At 40.6% G+C, this 20,905-nt stretch overlaps 2 protein-coding genes across 3 annotated transcripts in view; one reads left to right on the top strand and one right to left on the bottom strand.

Moving 5' to 3' along the window:
• The window catches only part of REEP3 (receptor accessory protein 3), a 105,678-nt gene extending 86,076 nt beyond the window's left edge, over nucleotides 1-19,602 (bottom strand). The window contains exon 1 of one of the 2 annotated variants that reach the window (XM_023205129.2): nucleotides 19,336-19,602. In XM_023205129.2, coding sequence (XP_023060897.1) covers nucleotides 19,336-19,367 — 32 coding nt within the window. In that variant the 5' untranslated portion in view covers nucleotides 19,368-19,602. The remainder of the gene's footprint in view (nucleotides 1-19,335) is intronic. The other variant, XM_023205128.2, reaches the window with a different exon arrangement.
• The window catches only part of JMJD1C (jumonji domain containing 1C), a 367,699-nt gene continuing 365,645 nt past the window's right edge, over nucleotides 18,852-20,905 (top strand). Inside the window, exon 1 of the mRNA XM_023205122.3 lies at nucleotides 18,852-19,175. The gene's annotated coding sequence lies outside the window, so the exon portion shown is untranslated. The remainder of the gene's footprint in view (nucleotides 19,176-20,905) is intronic.

Below are 20,905 nucleotides of genomic sequence, written 5' to 3'. Positions count from 1 at the left end.
GTCACTGAAAATCGAACTGAGAATATTTTACAATTTTTGTTGCCTTGTTTTAAAATGGTAACAATATTTGGCAGCTCAGCTCTGTGACTGTTTCCTGACACTACACTACTATTTCTCAAAAAATCATCACCAGGTTTTCTCTCATATCCTCTAGTGTAATGTTTTTCAACCCAATCACCTGGGGAATTTTTTTTAGCAAAAAAGCATGTCCAGGTGCCATCTCAGATCAATTAAATCAGAATCTTCGGCAGTGAAGTCTGAGAAAGGATTTTTAAAGCTTTTAAATATTGTATAATACTTTGTAAGCTCTAATTCTAAATGAAGAACCCAAAGCATCTCTACGACAATGGATAGTCTTAATTTATCATGTGTTCAGTAACAGTGAATATAATTTTAACATTTTTTTAAAGAGATGGGGTCTTGCTATGTTGCCCAGGCTGATCTCGAACTGCTAGGCTCAAGAAAGCCTCCCGCCTCAGCCTCCCAAGTAGCTGGGACCATAGGTACACACCACTGTACCTGGATTCTTAAGATTTTCTAAGAGCTTAAAGTTACATGAAAAATATATGGTCTATCAACCATGTTTCTGAAATTAAATGACAGCATCAGTTTTCAACATTGGTAAAGCTATAAAACTGCTCTTCTGGCTCAAAGCTGTAATTTTAAATTACCCTATCTTACAAAATTCAAAGGGTCAATATGGTTAGAAAATTTTGCCTGTTTATTAGAAAGTTTTAGGACTGGATTGACACATTAAATGTTAGTAAAACATAAGACCCTTATAAACCTATAGTAAAACAAGAACCTGGTTAGGACTAAAAGAAGTAAATGGTCACTGATTTCAGGGCCCATTTGTAAACTAGCATTCTTCATACAAAAAAAAAAGTGTTATTTAACCTAAAGTTGGCAATCTGTTGGTATTTCTGGGCAACTGTAGGAGTGCAGCACAGGTACAGATAACTTTTCAAGTGAAATCTAGTAAATTTAGTTACTTTGAATTCTTGAACTAGAAATCTTTATGAACAGATCTGCAAATCTACTAGTTAATGTCTCACGATTATGTTCTTGAGGGGCAGTGAGGCTGTGAATGTCCTCTACTGATCAAGTGAGTACAGCACATGGAATGACAAGGAAGCAAGGGGACAGTCTCACAGGCCAAATAAATCCTGGCTAACAGTAGGTGACAGATGTCTTAGCCAGATCACCCCCACAGCAATGCTGACCACATGGAAAACACACATGGAAAACTCATCATTTAATAATGTTCATTTTCCTCATTTTTTTTTTTTTTTTTGAGATGGAGTCTCGCTCTGTCGCCCAGGCTAGAGTACTGTGGCTTGATCTTGGCTCACTGCAACCTCTGCCTCCTGGGTTCAAGTGATTCTCCTGCCTCAGCCTCCCAAGTAGCTGGGATTATAGGCATGTGCCACCACACCCAGCCAATTTTTGCATTTTTAGTAGAGACGGGGTTTTGCCATGTTGGCCAGGCTGATCGCGAACTCCTGACCTCAGGTGTTCCACCCACCTTGGCCTCCCAAAGTGCCAGGATTACAGGTATGAGCCACTGTGCTTGGCCCATTTTCCTCATCTTATATAAATGACAGTCTGTGGGCATAAAGAATCAGAGCTACACATCAAGTATAAAATGTTAATATTAGATGTTATCTCCCACCGATAGGTTTAGAACCATCTAGATTCTGGGCTAATGTTATTTTCTTTCTAATTGTGGGGAATTGCTCTGAAATAGAACTCAAAAATTTAAATTACTCTTATGTACGTATTACGGCGTTTCAAGCAATGTAACATTTTTGATCAGCTAAACTAACAAAATAGGCAAGAAATATCATTAAAAATATGAAGCAGAAGCTGTTGAGTGAAGAATATTATTCTACATTTCAATATCAACACTATCTCTTAGGCCTGTCTTAAACTGGAAGGAGCTATAGTGCAGGCACATTAATTTACACATTTTTTAGACATTGAGTTTCTTTTTATAGCAATATCCCATATATCAAATGAATAGACAAGAAAACAACTGTTACCTGAATAGACAAAAAAATCAGTGGTGGTGGGGGAGGCGGGAAGAAAGCTTTTAAGTGGCTATCTATGTATGTACTTCCAGAACCTCAAAAATCCCTTGGGTAAATAAGAAATTGGACATTCTTCTTTGGATTCATACCAGCTTTGAGAAAAAGAAAGGACAAGAGACAGCCTGCCTGGCGATTTCATAGAGGTTCTGGCCTTCTGTTCACATACTCATCACGACAGGTGCAGCCCCTTCCCTGCCTCCATCTGTGGCCTGGCTCAGCACTGAAACTGGCCTCTACACCAGCAAGAAGCATATGGGCTGGGACAGGATCAGCCTCTTCTTTCCATTGCTATCTGCTCCCTGCTTGTCTAAGCTCGCCCCTTTAGTTACTGTAGATATCTTGGTCCTGACTCACTGCAAGTGTGAAACATGTTTTTAATGTAATCACTGATTAAAGGAAAATAATATACGACACACACTTCTAAGTTATGAAACATAGTAAAATGAGCCCAGTGAATCCGGTATCCAACTTAAGAAGCAGAGTATCAATTACCATTGTTCCAGATCCCTTTCCTCTCCCAGACTTCCAGAGCTAACCCCTATCCTAAAATTTATCATTATTGTCTTTTCCAAAAAATAGACTTGCTAAATATATATGTGTATATACACATTACTAAAGTACACATTGTTCAGTTTTGCCTATGATAGGGCCTTTAAAATGCTTTCATACCAAGGAGGTAATCATATCTGGCTTGCTTTTTTTAAAAAAAAAAAAAAAAAACACACACACTATAACTTTCCTAACGGTCGTCTAAGTTGAGGCTTCTAAGTGGTAGTTCCTGTTGTATAATACTCCATTTTGTACATAAACCAATGTTTACTTACCAATTCTTCTGTCCGCGTAAACTATTATTTTTCATAGACTTTTGCTTTAAGAATTTTCCTATAAATATCCTTGCAAATGTCTCTTGATGCATATGCCAACTTTCTTTGATGGTACATAGCTAGTTGTGGAATTGCTGGGTTATAGGGTATGTGAATGATTAACACTGTAAGTTAAGGCCAAATTGTTTTCCAAAGCAGTTCTAGCATCTTACTCTCCTACTGGCATCATGAAAAGAATCCTGTTGCTCTACACATCTTTGCCAACACTTGGTATTTTCAGACTTCTTAATTTTTGCAATCTAGTAAGTGTGAAATGGAATTTCAATGTGGTTATAATTTACATTTTCTTGAAAACTAATGAGTTTTGTCATCTTTTTATATGTCTAGTTGCCATTGACTTCCTCTTCTATGAGATACCAGTTCATTTGTCCACTTTTCTTTTTAGGTTATCTTTTTTTCTTACTGATTTTAAAGAATTCTTTTTCTCTTCTGATTATTATACTTTGTTAGTTATCTAACTATTGACAGTATGTAATATGTAACTATTGACAGTTTTTACTCTCATTGGGCAACAATTCTAGTGCTGGCTTCTCCCATTGCACCCTCCTTCCTTGCCCCAAGTTAGAAAGGAATTGAGAAAGCAGCAATATGAGTTTCTAATTAGCTTTTAAAATTCTATATCCTGAGGATATTTTAAGTAATTCAGATACTTTTCACACAGACAGAGATTAAATTTTTATCAGGAATGGTGCATCTAATGGAAATGGACATTCAACCACCATTGTGGACAATGTAAACTGAATCTTGATAGGGTGATATGTGAGTGTACACATTTGATGAAACACATAGAAATTACTGTATATAAATTCTATCTCAACAAGGAGGACTTAAAATAACAGGTGTAAATTATAGCACATTAGGGTCTATGTCCGGAGCTAGACTGCCATATAGCTTTGCTACTTGGCAGCTGTGTGACCACTTTGGGCAAGTTATTTCACATTTCTAAGCCTGAGGTTTCTCATTGGTGAAATGAACATAACAGCAGTACCTGTATCATGAAGATGGCTGTGAGACAGAAACAAATTGGTTTGACACTGCTTAGAATAATGCTAGACGCAGAATGAGCATCGCATACACGGTAGGCTATAAAACATGTAGACAAATGTATCTGTTGCTTCCTCTATGGTTTGTTGTAGGGTCTGAAAAATTCTTCTCTAACGAATTGTGATATTCTCTTACCTTTTCTTCCAAAAGTTTAAGTGCTGTAGTTTTTACACTTGGGTAGATAATACACTTAAGATTTATTTTTGAGTCTGCTGTGAGGTAAAGATCTTTATTTTTTATTTTTTATTTCTGAGAGATAACCAATTATCCCAACACTATTTATTAAGTTAGCTATACTTTCCCATTGATTTTGAATTCTACCACTGTCATATCAGATTCCTTGCAAGCTTGGGTTAATTTCTGGATTTGTTATATGTTCTATTAAGTCTACTGTCAATCACAGCAACAATACTACACTGTCATTAATTCCTACATTATAATAAATCATGATATGTAATAGTGGAAGTCTTTATTCCTTGTTCTTCACAGTTGTCTTATTGATTCTGGGGCTTTTACTCTTTCGTATGAACTTTATAGGTAATTAGCCTGTCAGGTTCCATGAAAACAACAATAAAAATCCTGTTGGAATTCCATTAAATTTAAAGATGTTTTAGGAGAACTGATAATCATTAATTAATATTGACCGATTAACATAAACTATACATTTATTCAGATATCCTTTTATCTTTCAATCATGTTTTATACTTTATAGTTCTTTTCCATCCAGTATTTTAGTCTGTCTTTTAACAGGAAGATATAATCTGTTGACATTTATTGTTATTATTGATATATTTGAACCCATTTCTACCATCTTTTTTTCCCCTTATATCTCTCTCACCTACTTGACCCCTTTATTTTGGCCTTCTGTATCTCTTTAGCCTCCTTTCCTCTCTTCTATTAGTTTGGAAACAATAGATTATATTTCTAATCTTTAAAAATTATTATTTTTCTTCATATGACAGAGACCATACCATTCTCTTTCTACTTTTATTGAGAATGAAGGAAAAAGAAAAACCCAGAGATAAAGGTGAGGAAAGAATAAAAGAGAGGCCAAGTGACATTGATGGCATACTTTGAAGTGGGAGAGCATAATTGAAGTCCTCCAAGGAAAAAACTGACTGCTTTCCTTTCTCATACAGTTCCTGCCCTCATCACACACTTAAAAAAAGTGTGTCTAGGCAGTGTCACTTGCAGGGTTATAGGTCATTTCATTTTCAGTATTTCCTTTATATTTCTCAGTCATTCAGGAACTCAAGGTCTCTGTTGTAACCATTACTCTTAAAATGGTTTACTATCCTATATTTTTCTGATCCTAGTTTTAGGTGAGCTATTTCAGTTAAAGCACTGTAAGAATTGGTCACCAGCAAAAATCTGAGGCAACTGGGTACAGATTTACAGGGAGACAATACAGCTGTATCTTAAACTTACAGGAAACGAATTGAAACAAGGCAGTATTTGCATCCTATTTACTACATAAAATATTCAAAACTGGTTGTAGTTGCTTATGCCTGTAATTCCATCACTTTGGGAGACCAAGGAAGGAGGATCACTTGAGGCCAAGAGTTCAAGAACAGTCTGGGTCACATAGCAAGGCCCTATCTCTACAAAAAATAAAAAATTAGCTGTGTGTGGTGGTGTGTGCCTACAGTTCTAGCTACTTAGGAGGCGGAAGCAGGAGGATCGCTGGAGTCCAGGGATTTGAGGTTACAGTGAACTATGATTGTGCCACTGCACTCCAGCCTGAGCAACAGAGAGAGACCCTGTCTCTAAAAAACAAATAAAAAAACAAAAAATAATAATACTTCAAGACATAAGATCTAGAAATTCTTAGGAATTATTTTGTCATAATAAGCATAATCTTTGTGGACAAAAAAGTTTATTTCCAATGTAAATTTCTCATTTTTACTTGGCAAGGAAAGATCAGATTTTTTTTAGAATATCTCTACACAGAACTTTCAGACTATTTTTCTCATATAACTTTATTTCACACCTTAATATTTTCAGGTTCTTTAAGATTTACATACTTCCAGGGCAGGCTCGGTGGGTCATGTATGTAATCCCAGCACTTTGAGAGGCCGAGGTAGGCAGATCACCTGAGGTCAGGAGTTTGAGACCAGCCTGGCCAACATGGTGAAACTCTGTCTCTACTAATAACACAAAAAACTAGCCGGCATGGTGGTGGGCGTCTGTAATCCCATCTACCTGGGAGGCTGAGGCAGGAGAGTTTCCTGAACCTGGGAGGCGGAGCTTGCAGTGAGCTGAGATCACGCCACTGCACTCCAGCCTAGGAGACAGAGCCAGACTCTGTCTCAAAAAAAAAAAAAAAAAAGAAACAAAAAAAGATTTACATACTTCCAAGGCTCTCTCATGTGGACTTACAGGTATATCTTTATAGAGTACTTTTATTCACTCACAATCCATTAAACATCCTAAAATCCTTATTATTTCTATTTGCAAAATTAGGTACACAAAGTTAAAACAGAAAGTCCCTATATTTCAGAAAACCAGAAAAAAATATGGTTGATGAAAATTAATAGCTAAAAATATAATGCAAATAAAAAATACTGAATGAATAACTTGGAAGTGTGTTCAGCAATACTGAGACTGATCAGCTCCCTAAGCAGAAAATAAAGACCACAGCCACAAAGCAGTGAAGAACTGATCATGACAATAATGGTATCCATTAGGCAAGTATCACCAAATATTCTATTTTATTTCCATATCTGCACTTTCTTTATGTCAACTCTCAAGAATGACTAGGCTTGTGGTTCCTGTGGGCCTCTCCAAGGTTAAACAGAGTCAGTTTGCCCACTTCACAGTTTTGGTGAAAGTGCATTCCAAATTTTATCTCTGATCCGCCATGGCAAGCATAAAAGAAGTATAGTTTTTTTTATTTTTTTTTTTTTTTTTGAGACGGAGTCTCGCTCTGCCGCCCAGGCTGGAGTGCAGTGGCCGGATCTCAGCTCACTGCAAGCTCCGCCTCCCGGGTTCACGCCATTCTCCTGCCTCAGCCTCCCGAGTAGCTGGGACTACAGGCGCCCGCCACGTCGTCCGGCTAGTTTTTTGTATTTTTAGTAGAGACGGGGTTTCACCATGTTAGCCAGGATGGTCTCGATCTCCTAACCTCGTGATCCGCCCGTCTCGGCCTCCCAAAGTGCTGGGATTACAGGCTTGAGCCACCACGCCCGGCCAAAAGTATAGTTTAAGATCTTCAACTAGGGTTCTACCCTACCTTTATGCCTCTAGTGATGGTTCTACCCTACCTTATGCCACTGCAATCATGAGGTTGGCAGTCTCAAAGTCGAACAATTTTAGATGTTATAAAGTTTTCCTCAATATATGGAATAAAACTGGCTTCCTTATAAGATCTACCTTTAACCTTGGTTTCACAGTAACAGAAAAATCTGTCCCCCTTCCCCATGTGATGACTCTAAAATTATATTAAGACAGTTAGTCACACTTTTTTTCTCCTTTTCTTTTTATGAGACAGGGTCTCGCTCTGTTGCCCAGGCTGGAGTACAGTGGCACGATCCTAGCTCACTGCAGCCTTTACCTCCTGGGCTTTTTCCACCTCAGCCTTCTGAGCAGCTGGGACTACAGGCGCATGCTATCATGCCCAGCTAATTTTTGTACTTTTTGTAGATACAGGGTTTCACCATGTTGCCCAGGCTGGTCTGGAACTCCAGATTTTTTTTTCTCCTTTTTTTTTCCCCCTAAGACCGAGTCTTCCTTTGTCGCCCAGGCTGGAGTGCAGTAGCACGATCTCGCCTCACTGCAAGCTCCGCCTCCCCGGTTCACGCCATTCTCCTGCCTCAGCCTCCCGAGTAGCTGGGATTATAGGCGCCGGTCACCATGCCTGGCTAATTTTTTGTATTTTTAGTAGAGACAGGGTTTCACGGTGTTAGCCAGGATGGTCTCAATCTCCTGACCTCGTGATCCACCCGCCTCGGCCTCCCAGAGTGCTGGGATTACAGGCCTGTGTTACTGCGTCCGGCCTTTTTTCTCCTTTTCTAATCCAATCCCTAAAACTGTTCCTTGGCACGTTAATTTTCTCAGGATATGAAAAAGAGATTGTTAGGGATTGAATTGTGCCCCCCTCCCCATCATGTATGTTGGGGACGTTACCCATTACAAGGTCAGGATGTGACCTTGTATTTGGAGATAGGGTCTTTACAGAGATAGTAATCAAGTTAAAATGAGCTAATTAGGGGGTCCAATATGACTAATTCAATGTGACTTGTTCCCTCATAACAAGAGAAAATTTGGACACAGAGACATGCACAAAGGGAGGACACCACATGAAGATGAAGGGAGAGATCAGGGTGATGCATCTACAACTCAAAGATGGCCAGCAAACCACCGGAGGCTCAGGGAGACCCACGGAGCAGATTCTGCCCCACAGCCCTCAGGTTCAGAAGAAACCAATCCTGTCCACACTTTGGTCTTGGTTTCTAGACTCCAGAACTGTGAGACAATAAACATCAGTTGTGTAAGCGACCCAGTTTGTGGTACTTTGCTATATCAGCCCCACCAACTCATACATTTCCTAGAAATGTGACGTTATCAAAAGTTAATGAGGAGCTGGGCGCAGTGGCTCACGCCTGTAATCCCAGCACTTTGGGAGGCCAAGGCGGGTGGATGGCAAGGTTAGGAGTTCAAGACCAGCCTGGCCAACATGGTGAAACCCTGTCTCTACTAAAAATACAAAAATTAGCTGGGCATGGTGGCACAACCTGTAGTCCCATCTACTCCGGAGGCTGTGGCAAAAGAATTGCTTGAACTCGGGAGGCAGGTGCCACTGCTCTCCAGCCAGCGCGAAAGAGCGAGACTCTGTCTCAAAAATAAATAAATAAAAATAAAAGGTTAATGAAATTTCCATAGCAGAATGCTTTGTTTGTGAAAATAAATCTTTCCTAAAATGAACACATCATTACTTGAAAGTGTTAATGCTCTCCGTATTAATATATCTGAATATTTCCTAAGATTATGTTTTGAATTATTGGTTAGCATAAACCTATTTTGTTTAGATTTGTCCTATGACTTTTACTTTTATGACTTGCTTGATAGTTTTGATTCCGCAGAGTCAATTACGCTGTTGTTAAGAAAAGCAACATAGTGATAACTTTCAGCTCTGTATTCCAATCCTAATGTCTTAATAAATTCTAAGACCAGGAAAACTATAACTTGTAAGTCATACTTCATTTACAGGCTAAAAAATATGGAATATAACACCTGATGTGCAGAATATATGAGTATAAAAAAATTTTCAAAGGGTACTCTATCAGTAGTTTTCATTAATTTTTAGAAATTCTCTGTAAACATGAAAATAGGAATTTTGAAATAATAAAAAAGATTGTGACAGATTGATCAGCAACAGTAATTTATTTTCTACAAGTAGCAACAGTATTTTTATATAGAAAATTCTTAAGCCAGAGCTATCCTAAGATACTTGTGAATTTCCAAATATCATTACAGAATTTCTCTCATAAAATACATAGAAGCAGCAAATAGAAAATAGCACAGCCATTTTCAGGTGGAGATGCTGGGCAGACTATATCTTGTAAGGGATCACTTCAACAGAACTCTGCGATGATGAAAATGTTCTATTTTTATGCTGCCCAGCAAGGTAGCACAGAATAAGATAAGCATTCACATAGCTACTGAGCACTTGAAATATGGCTAGTGTATTGAGAAATTTAATTTTAATTAATTTACATTTAAATAGCCACAAGTAACCATATGGGACAGTACCGTTTTGAGCCTCATGCCCTCTCCATATATTTATTTTCTTCCCTTTTTACTTAACACAGTGGTTCCCAACCAGTGGCAGTTTTGCCCACTAGGTGACATATGTCAATTCCATATCTGGAGCCATTTTTGGCTGTCATAACTGGTGGATGCTGCTAAACATCCCACAATGCATAGGACAGTCTCTCACAACAGAGAATTATCCACTCAAAAATATGAATAATGCTGAAGTCAAGAAACTGTGACATATTAAAAGGATCTTCAAATGAAATGAAAAGTACTTTGAAAATAATTATGAATGGCTATATAACATTCTAACGTTAGCTGGTCTGCTCATTACATAAAATAATCTCTAACCACTGTTGGATAATTCCATCCTGATTGCTACTGTTTTCCCTGTTCACAGTATTTTATGCCACTGTTGTTGTAATATACCATTTATTTGAACAGTTTCATCTATACCAAAAGTACAGAATATAAAAATCTGCATCCTAAAAGCATTTAAAATATAGTGGAAAAAGAAATAGCTAACAGAGCAGCAGTAACAAAAAATGGACAAAAGCAAATTGTTTCTGAAATGCAGGCTAATAAAGGAATCTTGTTGGAAGTTCTAGCCCATGCAGTGAAAACAAGACCTAATAGTTTAGAATGTGTTTTCTTTCTTAATGAAAGAAGATAGAAAAGATGACCTCTTACAGGGCATTTCCTACATACATTTTTTAAATGTCAACTTTTCAATTTTCTTGAAAACATCATTGTTCCTATTTACCTTATTTCTCATTGTCTAACAGCAATGTAAATATCTTATTCTTAGATACAACTTATGAACATATAAGCTATTCACATATGGATCTCATAAAAAATGGTAAAGACAAAATCTACCTTAACTTAATTGAAAGAAAATATTTTAGATATCATTGAGATTTTACAATCAGTTAAAAAATTTAAAGCACATATAAAGGAAGAAAAATATCACTCATATAATTGTGACTGCCCTCAAACTTCCATAAGGATTCAAAAATTAGGATGTTTTTCATTAATCCTATCATAAACTTAACAAACATATACCCTAACAAATGGTATATTCTCTTGCTATATTATAGCAAAGATGAATATAAAAATGACATTCGACAGGGTGCGATGGCTCACGCCTGTAACCCCAGCACTTTGGGAGGCCAAGGCAGGTGGATCACCTGAGGTCAGGAGTTCGAGACCAGCCTGGCCAACATGGTGAAACCCTGTCTCTACTAAAAATACAAAAATTAGCTGGGCATGGTGGCACAACCTATAGTCCCAGCTACTTGGGAGGCTGAGGTAGGAGAATTGCTTGAACCCAGGAGGTGGAGGTTGCATTGAGCCGAGATCGCACTATTGCATGCCAGCCTGGGCAACAAGAGTGAAACTCAGTCCCAAAATAAAAAAGACATTCATGGCTGGGGCAGTGGCTCAAACCTGTAATCCCAGCACTTTAGGAGGCCAAGGTGGTAGGAATGCTTGAGGTCAGGAGTTAGAGACCAGCCTGGGCAATATAGCAAGATGCCCACCTCTACAAAAGTAAAACAAAAAAATTAGCTGGGTGTGGTAGCGCATGCCTCTAGTCCTGGCTACCTGGGAGGCTGAGGTGGGAGGATTGCTTGAGCTCAGGAGTTTGAGGCTCCAGTGAACTAGGATCATGTCACTGCACTGCACTCCAGCCTGGGTAATAGAGTGAAACCCTGTCTCTAAAATAAATAAATTAAATAAATAAAAGAATGACATTCACTTCCAGTCATATTATTCTATTTTCTTTCCTATATTTGTTAAGGTATCCAATCCTACTTCCCTATGTATCTCCAAAACAATTTTAGCTAGGTTACCAAGGCTTAAAGAGGTTGTTTTTAGTAACAGCACAAATGCAGAGCCTTTTCTCTTTTCCCTATCTGGAATAAGTGTGTCTGGAAAGAGGCTCATTAGTGAAAAAAACTTTTATTCAATGCTGCAATCCTTTCAGTCTCTCTTTCCAAATAATTCATTCACTGCAGCTTTCATGAGAAAAATTAATTGTGAAATAAGCTCTGGAGGAGGGAAAAAAGGCAGTCCCCAAATTTATGAGGCATAATATTTACTATCAATAGTTCTGTAATTTATAGTTCACATTCATTATTTTCATTCTCTTACTGCAGAAAATATTCATTGAGCTTCTTTTGTGTGCAATGAACATATCAGAGAAAAGACCTCCCTCATGGAGACTATTTTCTAGTTGGAGAAGACAGATGATAGATTAAAGAAGTGCAGTACCAAATACTACAGACAACAGAGCAGGGAAGGAAAGCAGGAGTGCTGGTGTCACTGAGAAAGTGAACACCTGAAGGAAGTGAGGGAATGAGGCAGGAGGGTATCAGTGGGAAGTACACTGAGGCAGGGGCCATCAAGTGCCCAGGCTTTCAGGTAAGAGGTGTGTTAGAGGAGTCCAGAGACCAATGGCAGTGGGCAGGCAGAGACCAAGGTTTGAGATGGAAAAAAGTCCAGATCATTTCCTGTTTGTAGACCATCATAAGAACTTGGCTTTCCTGAGTGAGGGAGGAAGTCATCAGAGGGTTGTAAGCAGATGAGTCACGTGACTTGACCTGGGTTTCAACAGGACTATTTTGGCTGCTGTGGAGGAGACACAGGAAGCTATGCTACTACAACACATTTCAGAGGTGATGTTGGCTTGGACTAGAATGGTATATGTAAAAGTGGTGAGTACAGGATCTATTTTGAAAGCAGAGTCAACAAGATTTGCGGATTCAATGTAGGGAACTAGAAAAAGAGAGGAATCAAGGATGGTATGATCCCAAGGTCTTTGGCCTGAGTTGCTAGAAAGTGGAGCTGGCATTAACAGAGTGGGGGAAGGCTGCCAGAGGAGCCAGATGGGGAAGGAAGCTCAAGAGCTTAGTTTTGGATGTCTTAAGTTTGGCCTGACTTTCAGTTGTTTCCAAGTGGAGTGAAGAACGCAGCTGAAAATATGATCACAGAGTTCAGCAGAGAGATCTGGGTTGGAAATGTAAATTAATGGGAATCCTTAAAGGACTACAAATAGAAAAGAGAAAATGGTCTAAGGACTGATCCCCATGACATGCCAACTTTAACAACTTCAAGAAGTCAGGGAGAAATGTGCCAGGTAGGCTGAGAAGGGAGTGGCCGGTGAGATACAAAGAAAACAAAAAAAAAAAAAGCAAGGTTTCTTGGAAACCAAGTGAAGAAAATACTTCCAGGAGAAAGTGAGCAACTGTATCAAAAGGTGCTGCTAAGTCAGATGAGGACTAAACAATTTGGCCAAGTGGCGGTCACTGTTGATTTGAGAAGGGGAATTTCAGTGGAGTGGAAGGAGAGAAAAGTCTAAACGTATGGGTTCCAGAGTACCCTGAAGGAAAGAAACTGAAGATGGTGTACAGACTATCTTTTTTTTTTTTTTTAAATTCTTTTTCTTTTTGAGACAAGGTCTCACTCTTTTGCCCAGGCTGGAGTGCAGTGGCATGCTCATGGCTCACTGCAGCCTCAACATCCCAGGCTCAAGTGATTCTACCACTTCAGCATCCATTGTAGTCGGGATTACAGGCATGTACCACCACACCCAGCTAATTTTTATTTTTTATTTATTTTTGTATTTTTTGTAGAGATGGGGTTTCACCAGGTTGCCTGGGTTGGGCTTGAACTCCTGGGCTCAGGCGATCTGCACGCTTCAGCCTCCCAAAGTGCTGGGATTACAAGCGTGAGCCACTGTGCCTGGCTTAGACTATTCTTTTGAGGAAGTTTTGCTTTAAAGAGACAGAGAGAAATGGGGTGATAAGATGAAAAGTGTAGTAAGTTAAAAGATTTTTTTTAAGGTGAGAGAAATAATAGCATGTTGGTATGCTGTTGAGAAAGATCTAGTAGAGGAGGAAAAGAGATGAAGCTGAAAAGAAGGGGGGAAACTGCTGAAGTATGGTTTTTAAGGTGTGTAATTTAGTCTCTGAAGATATCCATTATAGCATCCAATATAAATGAAGACAATCAGTTAGAGAAAAGTAATTGCGGGTTTTACGAGTACTGCCAGACAATTAAATTAAGGTAAAAAAAAAAAGTATTATCATTGTAAAAACGGAAATCTAGATATATAGAATTAAAAAGGAAGTCTCCAAATTAATCCAATTCTACATAAGAAAGTACTTATCAAATATCTGTAGTACCTAATTTTACATTTAGAAATGATCAAGAAATCACAAAATGAAAAACAAACAAGGCGAACTATATTAAAACTATAAACTCTCTATGCAACCAAGAATAAAATACCTAAAAGAAAACTGAAATTAGATTGAGAAACACATTTGCATGAAATATCACATGCAATAAAGGTTAATTCCTTTATTATGTAAAAAGCTCAGACAAAACAAGTAAATTATCAAGTAACCAAGAGATAAAAGGGCAAAGTATATACATACTATATGCACAATATATATAGTTAATAAAAATCTGGACAAGCATTCAACCGTGCTGATAAATAAAATACAAAAGAAAACAATGAGATATGTTATATTTATTGGTAAAGTATTAAAAAATTAAAACTTCCGATTCTGGCTACATTGTGATAAAGAAAGTACTCATACATTGCTGCTAGCAATGTAAAATATTAATATTCTTTTAGAAAGCAATTTGGCAATTCATATCAATGATCATAAAAATATTCAGTGTTTGACTCAGAAATATTTCTCTTGTATTTTTACCCCAAAGAAATACGTACTTCAAAAGAAATATATATATAATGTCCATTATAGCATTATAATCGCATTGCAGCATTACTTATAATGAAATATTAGAAATTATCTAAATGTAAAATTAAATACACGTAGATGAATGGCTAAGAAAATAATACTGGCCTGATCAAACAGAAGATATTAAATAAGATTTTATAGCAACATAGAAGATGCTTATAAGATTTCAGAGCAACATAGAACATGCTTACAATATAATAAAGAATACTATAACATTTTTACTATACTCTAATTAAAATTATGTTACCTACACACAAAGTGATTCAAACAAAAAATGTGTATTGAAGATACTTAAAACATTCAGCATGCTAGGATTTTAGGAGAGCATGTTTTTCGTTTTTCTGATAACTACTACTAGCATTTACTGAATGCTTACTTTGTGCCAGATGCTGGACTATGGACATTACATATATTAATGTATTTAAACGCGTGGGGTAGGTTATGACGCATAAATGGCAGAGCTAATAGTTGAATTTGGCAATCTGGCTTTAATCTTGATCTTAATCACAATGCTACATCATAAAAACAAATTAAGAAAAGTTAGGGGAAAAATTGAATTTCCCTCAACTTATGAGTCATGTTTCAAAAGGTGAGGTGCGGATATCATATATGAATGGAACATCATTGGTAATCTCAAACTACTATCCCTTAAAAATTGGTAACTACTCACGCCTGTAATCCCAGAACTTTGGGAGGCCGAGGCAAGAGGATCACCTGAGGTCAGGAGTTCAAGTCCAGCCTGGCCAACATGGTGAAACCCCGTCTCTACTAAAACTACAAACATTAGCTGGGCATGGTAGCACATGCCTGTAATCCCAGCTACTTGGGAGGCTGAAGCAGGAGAACTGCTTGAACCCGGGAGGCGGAAATTGCAGTGAGTCAAGATTGTGCCACTGCACTTTAGCCTGTATACCAAGAGAAAAACTCCGTCTCAAAAAAAAAAAAAAAAAAAATTGGTAACTAATCTGTAATCTTGCCTGTGATGTTAAAATAAGCTGAATTTGAACAGACTGTAAATAATGGAAAAATACTTTCATATCATCACAGAATGCTAAGGCTGGACAAAAGAGCTTGGGGGTTATCAGGTCTCTTTGCTTCCTCTGAGAAATAGAACCAAGGTCTATAATCAGCAAGAGACTGCCTCAGGGTCATTCAGCTGGTTAAGGTAACCAAAGCTAGTTCTGAATTCCAAGTTTCTTGATAACAATCCAGTGATATTTCTTCCTACACCATTTTACTCACTTCCCTCATAAAAAAGCTATCTATATATCTATTACGTTTTAAGTGCACACTCAATGCCAAGCACCACACTTGCACGTTTTAGTTAAACTAATTTAATCTTTACAACAGTCTTTTTTTTTTTTTTGAGACAGAATCTTGCTTTGTTGCCCAGGCTGGAGTGCAGTGGTACGATCCCAGCTCACTGCAACCTCTCCCTCCAGGGTTCAAGTGATTCTAGTGCCTCCGCTTCCCTACTAGTCAGGACTACAGCTGTGCGCCATCACGCCCGGCTAATTTTCTTTACAACAGTCTCATGTGGTATTTATTATAATCACTTAAAGGCAAGAAGACTGAAGCTCAGAAGGGTTTAGCATGCTGCCCAAGACCACACAGCTGTAAAGAGTGGTATCCAGGGCCAGGTGAGGTGGCTCATGGCTGTAATTCTAGCACTTAGAGAGGAATGCTGGCGGATCATGAGGCCAGGAGGCCAGCCTGACCAATATGGTGAAACCCTGTCTCTACTGAAAATACAAAAAAATCAGCCAGGCGTGGTGGCACGCGCCTGTAGTCCCAGCTACTTGGGCGGGTGAGGCATGAGACATAAGAATTGCTTGAATTGGGAGGTGGAGGTTGCAGTGAGTTGGGATCACGCCACTGCACTCCAGCCTGGGCAATAGAGAGAGACTCTGTCTCAAGAAAAAAAATAAAAAATAAAAAAAAGAGTGGTGTCCAGGGCTAATTTCTCCGGTGTTAAAGTGCAGGATCTGGGGACAAAGTGCTTCTACATACAGGGTGCTCTGGTTATTGAAGTTCCCTGCCCATGCTACCAGAGGTTCATGTCGAGAGAAGGGTCTGATCTTGCTCAGGAGGAGGTGGTTGTCTCAGTAGGTTAGAAAGAATCAAGTAAATTCTACCTCCTGGTGTGAAAAAGGTTTCCAAGTTTGTGCAGATCCTGTGACTGCGCTTTCATTTATAGAGAGAGAAACTGAGTAAAGAAGAAAAATAGAATGATGTTTATATTCTCTGACAAGTGTGCTTTCTAATGTGCTAATGGCTCACAAAATAGCGGTTCCTGACACTTGAGAAACACGTTTCTTTTCGTGACATTTTCTTCCTCACATTATTGTTCCCTGTCTTTAGCCTCAAACCCTACATTCTGTAGCTCAAGCACTTTAACTGCAGAGAGGCTTTAATCCTCTCTCTCCAGTTAGGGAGCCTCCTAAGGAGTCTCCTTGTCTTCCAGGTCTCCACTGCCAATCATTTCACAGAAGGGCAGAGAATCTTCCAAAGCAAAGCTGTTGCTGCCTTATAACATTTACCCCTTCTTTCTTGAAAACACACCCCAGGCTATCTTTCCAGCTTGCTTTTTCCCCACCCGAGTCCCTCACGCCCACTGTAACTAATCTCGGCTTTTCCTCCTCTGGGCTTTGGCTCACGCTGGTCCCTATATCTGGAATCCTTTCCTTTTTCATCTTTGGCTGCCTCGATTCTGTCCATTCTATTTTTTTGAGGCACCGCCTCACTCTGTGGCCCAGGTTGGAGTGCAGTGGCATGATCACGGCTCACTGCAGCCTTGACCTCTTGGATTTGAGCGATCCTCCCACCTCAGTCCCCGAGTAGCTGGGATAACAGGTGTGAGCTACTGTGACCGGCTAATTAAATTTTTTGTTTTTTATGGAGACAAGGTCTTGCTCTGTTGCCTAGGCTGGTCTCTAACTCTTGCGATCAAACAATCTTCCCTCCTTGGCCTCCCAAAGTGCTAGGATTACAGGTGTGAGCCACTCCACTGGGCCCGTCTATTCTTTAAGGCCCATCTGAAACATAATTTCCCTTGCCTTTTCTTTTTCTCAACCAGATATCCCTTCCTTGTCCAACACTGGGTATTCAACTGGGTGTAACTTTTATAAGAGTTGACATTTGGACCTGTACTGCAGATATCTGTGCACCCAAACTGTCAATGACCATGATCAACTACGTGTTACTGACCTTTGTGTTATAGGTAGCACCTAGAACAGACGTTCGTATTGTCAATTATGAAAAACAAAAGTCTAAAAGTGCTTCACAATTTTCTGTCAGTTGAAGAACTGGTCAAAGAAATCCAGAGGCTTTTTTTTTTTTTTTTTTGTAAAGTACAGCTTCTTAATAGGGCACTTGATTTTCTAGGTGTGGACACAACAGTTGATAGACAACTACTAGTCAAGAAAGGTATGCTTGGATTAGGTAAATGACAGACTCAAAAGAGAGGCCAGGAAAAGGCTAAAAAACAATCTGAAGGCATCTGAGGTATCCTTTTGTTTATATCTTGATTTTTAGTTTTCTACAGGGGAACACAGGAAGCTCTGAGGCTTTAAGACTAGAAACTTTGCAATTTAATCAAATGAAAAATTTTGAATGCTGTGCTGCAAATCTGATTAAATAGGACTAGTAATTCACTTCCAAACAAAATAAACCCCAAACTCAGAAAATTTAGCTCCTTTTAACAACAACAAAAAAATCTGGTAATGTTATTTTTCCGAAATTCTAAAGCTAATCAGAGAAGTCTGCCCCCTCACATAAAAATTTTTTCATATACCTTTATGAAACCTTCTGAGATAACACTACTACAGAGATGAATAATGAATTCACAGACTCTAGCTGTAACTACGTCATTGTTTACTTGGTGACTTTTTTTTTTTTTAAATCGGGGAGGGGGTAAAATGGGGAGGATGAGAGAAAATAAGTATAAATTGTATTCAAATACATTTACACGATTAACATCACAACTCAAGGAATTGTTTTTTTCTTACAGATCTGTAGCACTTGTTGGTAGGAGAACAATGAAATGAACCGATAATTTGAACAAAGGCAACAGGCACCTGCAGCCTTTCAATCACTTAGCAAATATTTCCGCCAAGACAGGGCCGAATTCGGGGATCTAGGCGAGCAGCCGGGTGTCACCTTTCTCGGTAAGCTGCAAATCTTGGGACAACTAGGACCCTTCCCAGGGATCCTGGACTGGGAGCGGTCTCGGGTTTTTAGACAAATCTCTCCTCCTACCACACGTGACCGAATGGCAATCAGCCGCCAAGAGAGACACCGCAACGCATCAGCCGCGGGATACAAAGGCTCGGCACTGCCGCCGCATCCTCGGGAGGATCGCGGAGCCTCCCGCGCTCGGCGTCTGTGGAGCCTGCGCAGGGAGCATCTGCGAGGCGCGCCGCTCCCGGGCCCGCAGGGCGGTGCCGCGCTGCGCGGGGAGCAGAAGCGGGGAGCGCGCGCCGCCTGCCCTGAGCGTCTGCCCACCCAGCGCCGCCGGAGCAGGGGCGCCGCGCCGCACGCAGCCGAGCAGCGCCACAGCTGCCGCCGCCGTCGCAGCCGCAGCCGCCGCAGCTAGGCCCTCGGCCGCCGCAGGGAGCCCCGCAGCGACGTGGACCAAGGTGAGGAGGCCGAGGGCTCCCCCGGCCCCACGGCAGGCCCGAGGCCGGGCCACCCCGTCCCCGCCCAGGCCCAGGCCTTCCCTTTCCTCTCGGCTCCTTCCCCTTCCCACAGCTCCCCTGGGCCTCGCGCCGGCTGCAGGGCGCCATGAGCGGCACTTACACCACGGCTCTGGAGATCATCCAGGACACCATCTTCACGGGGGCTTGGGTCCCACGTCCGGGGCGGGTGGGCGCAGAGCGCTGCGGACCAGGCCGCCAACGGCAGGCCGCGCGCTTGGCCGGCTCCTCGCGCTCCCCGGGGCCGCGCTGGCGCCCTCGGGAGCCGGGCCCGGTGTGTGCGCGCGGCGGCCTGGGCTGCGAGGCGGTCGGTCCCCCGCCCGTCCCCGCCCGCCCCCGCCCGCCGGCCCGGCCGCCGAGCCGGCCAGCCCCGCCCCTGCGCTCCGCTGATAGGCGGCGGCGGCGGCGCGTTGGCCCAGGCCAGGGCCGGGGCCAGGCGGCCGGGCTTCGGGGCTGGACCGGCAGGACCCTAGCCCGTGCTGGACGGCCTCGCGGCCGCGGCCTTGCCCCTTGCGCTCTAACCAACCTTACCCTCCTCCTTAGCTCTTTGGGACGCCCACCTCGCGGCAAGAGTGGGGCAGGAGGCTGAGGAAGGGTACTGGAGGGTAGGGATTGGCAGTGCCTGTGTGAAAAGTGAGATATTCGCAGGAACTCGGTGTCCAATAAAACACTCTCGACCAGGCCCTGGTTTTGGAGAGCCAAGACTTTGAGGTGTGCCTGGCCACATCCGGTACCCTCAGTGTTTACGGAGGCCCAGCACCAAAGGCGTCCTTATAGTACCGCATTTTAAGAGAAATGTCGAGAGAGGTTCTTGCATAGGCCTCCTTGTGTGCCACGAGTCGAGTCTCGTGGTGCAAGGCAGGGAGCGACAGAGGAGGATTTCATGTTTGCGGTGGTGAGTGTAGTGATACCACTGTTCTGGGCCTCTTAGGGCACCTTTTCATCAGAGCATCTGCAAAGACTTTTACAGACACAAATCTCCATTATTTCCCTGAGGGCTGCCAGATGTTCAAAGTAAGGGCTGGGTCTAGGATTCCTGACCTGTCTTAAGATTTACAATTATATTACAGCTATAAGATTTACAACTATATATTTTGGAGGTTGGGTTACTGCTTACACCTTGCTGTTCTTGCAAATATCATTTCAAGGGTAGACTTTTAAAACTTTTTTTTTTTTTTGTGACAGTAGCAAATTGAGAAGATGATCTTAAGGTTTAGATATTTTTCTTTTTTCCAATTAAGACGATAGTAAAAGATAATTCTAGTATTCAGATGGTGTGAAGAATAAAAGATGAAATGTAGACTTGGAGCCTTTAATTAAAGTCCTAAAAAATATGATGGCTTTTGTGACCATACTATAATTTTGTCTTCTTGTTCCTCAGTTTCCCTGTGATAAAAAGGGGATAATAATACTGTAGTCTGTCTCTTGCCTTTCAGGGATGATGTGAGGCACTGCTAAATAATATGTTTAGGAAATAATGTGACTTGCGTGGAAGACAAAGGACACAACAGATTATCCTAAATTTCTTTCAGTTCTCAGTCAGTAAATTGGATAATATTTTCATTATTTAAGAAACAAGCTCTGAAGCTACTTTCTACTGTTGGGTTAGGTTCTTTTTGCTTACTAATTCATGTCAAGACTATATATTTTTATTTCAGGAATTTTAGTAGTAA

This window comes from Piliocolobus tephrosceles, chromosome 9, assembly GCF_002776525.5.
Source record: "Piliocolobus tephrosceles isolate RC106 chromosome 9, ASM277652v3, whole genome shotgun sequence".
Taxonomy (NCBI): domain Eukaryota; kingdom Metazoa; phylum Chordata; class Mammalia; order Primates; family Cercopithecidae; genus Piliocolobus; species Piliocolobus tephrosceles.
Note: the sequence above shows the minus strand (reverse complement) of the source record. Positions and strands in the feature narration are given on the sequence as shown.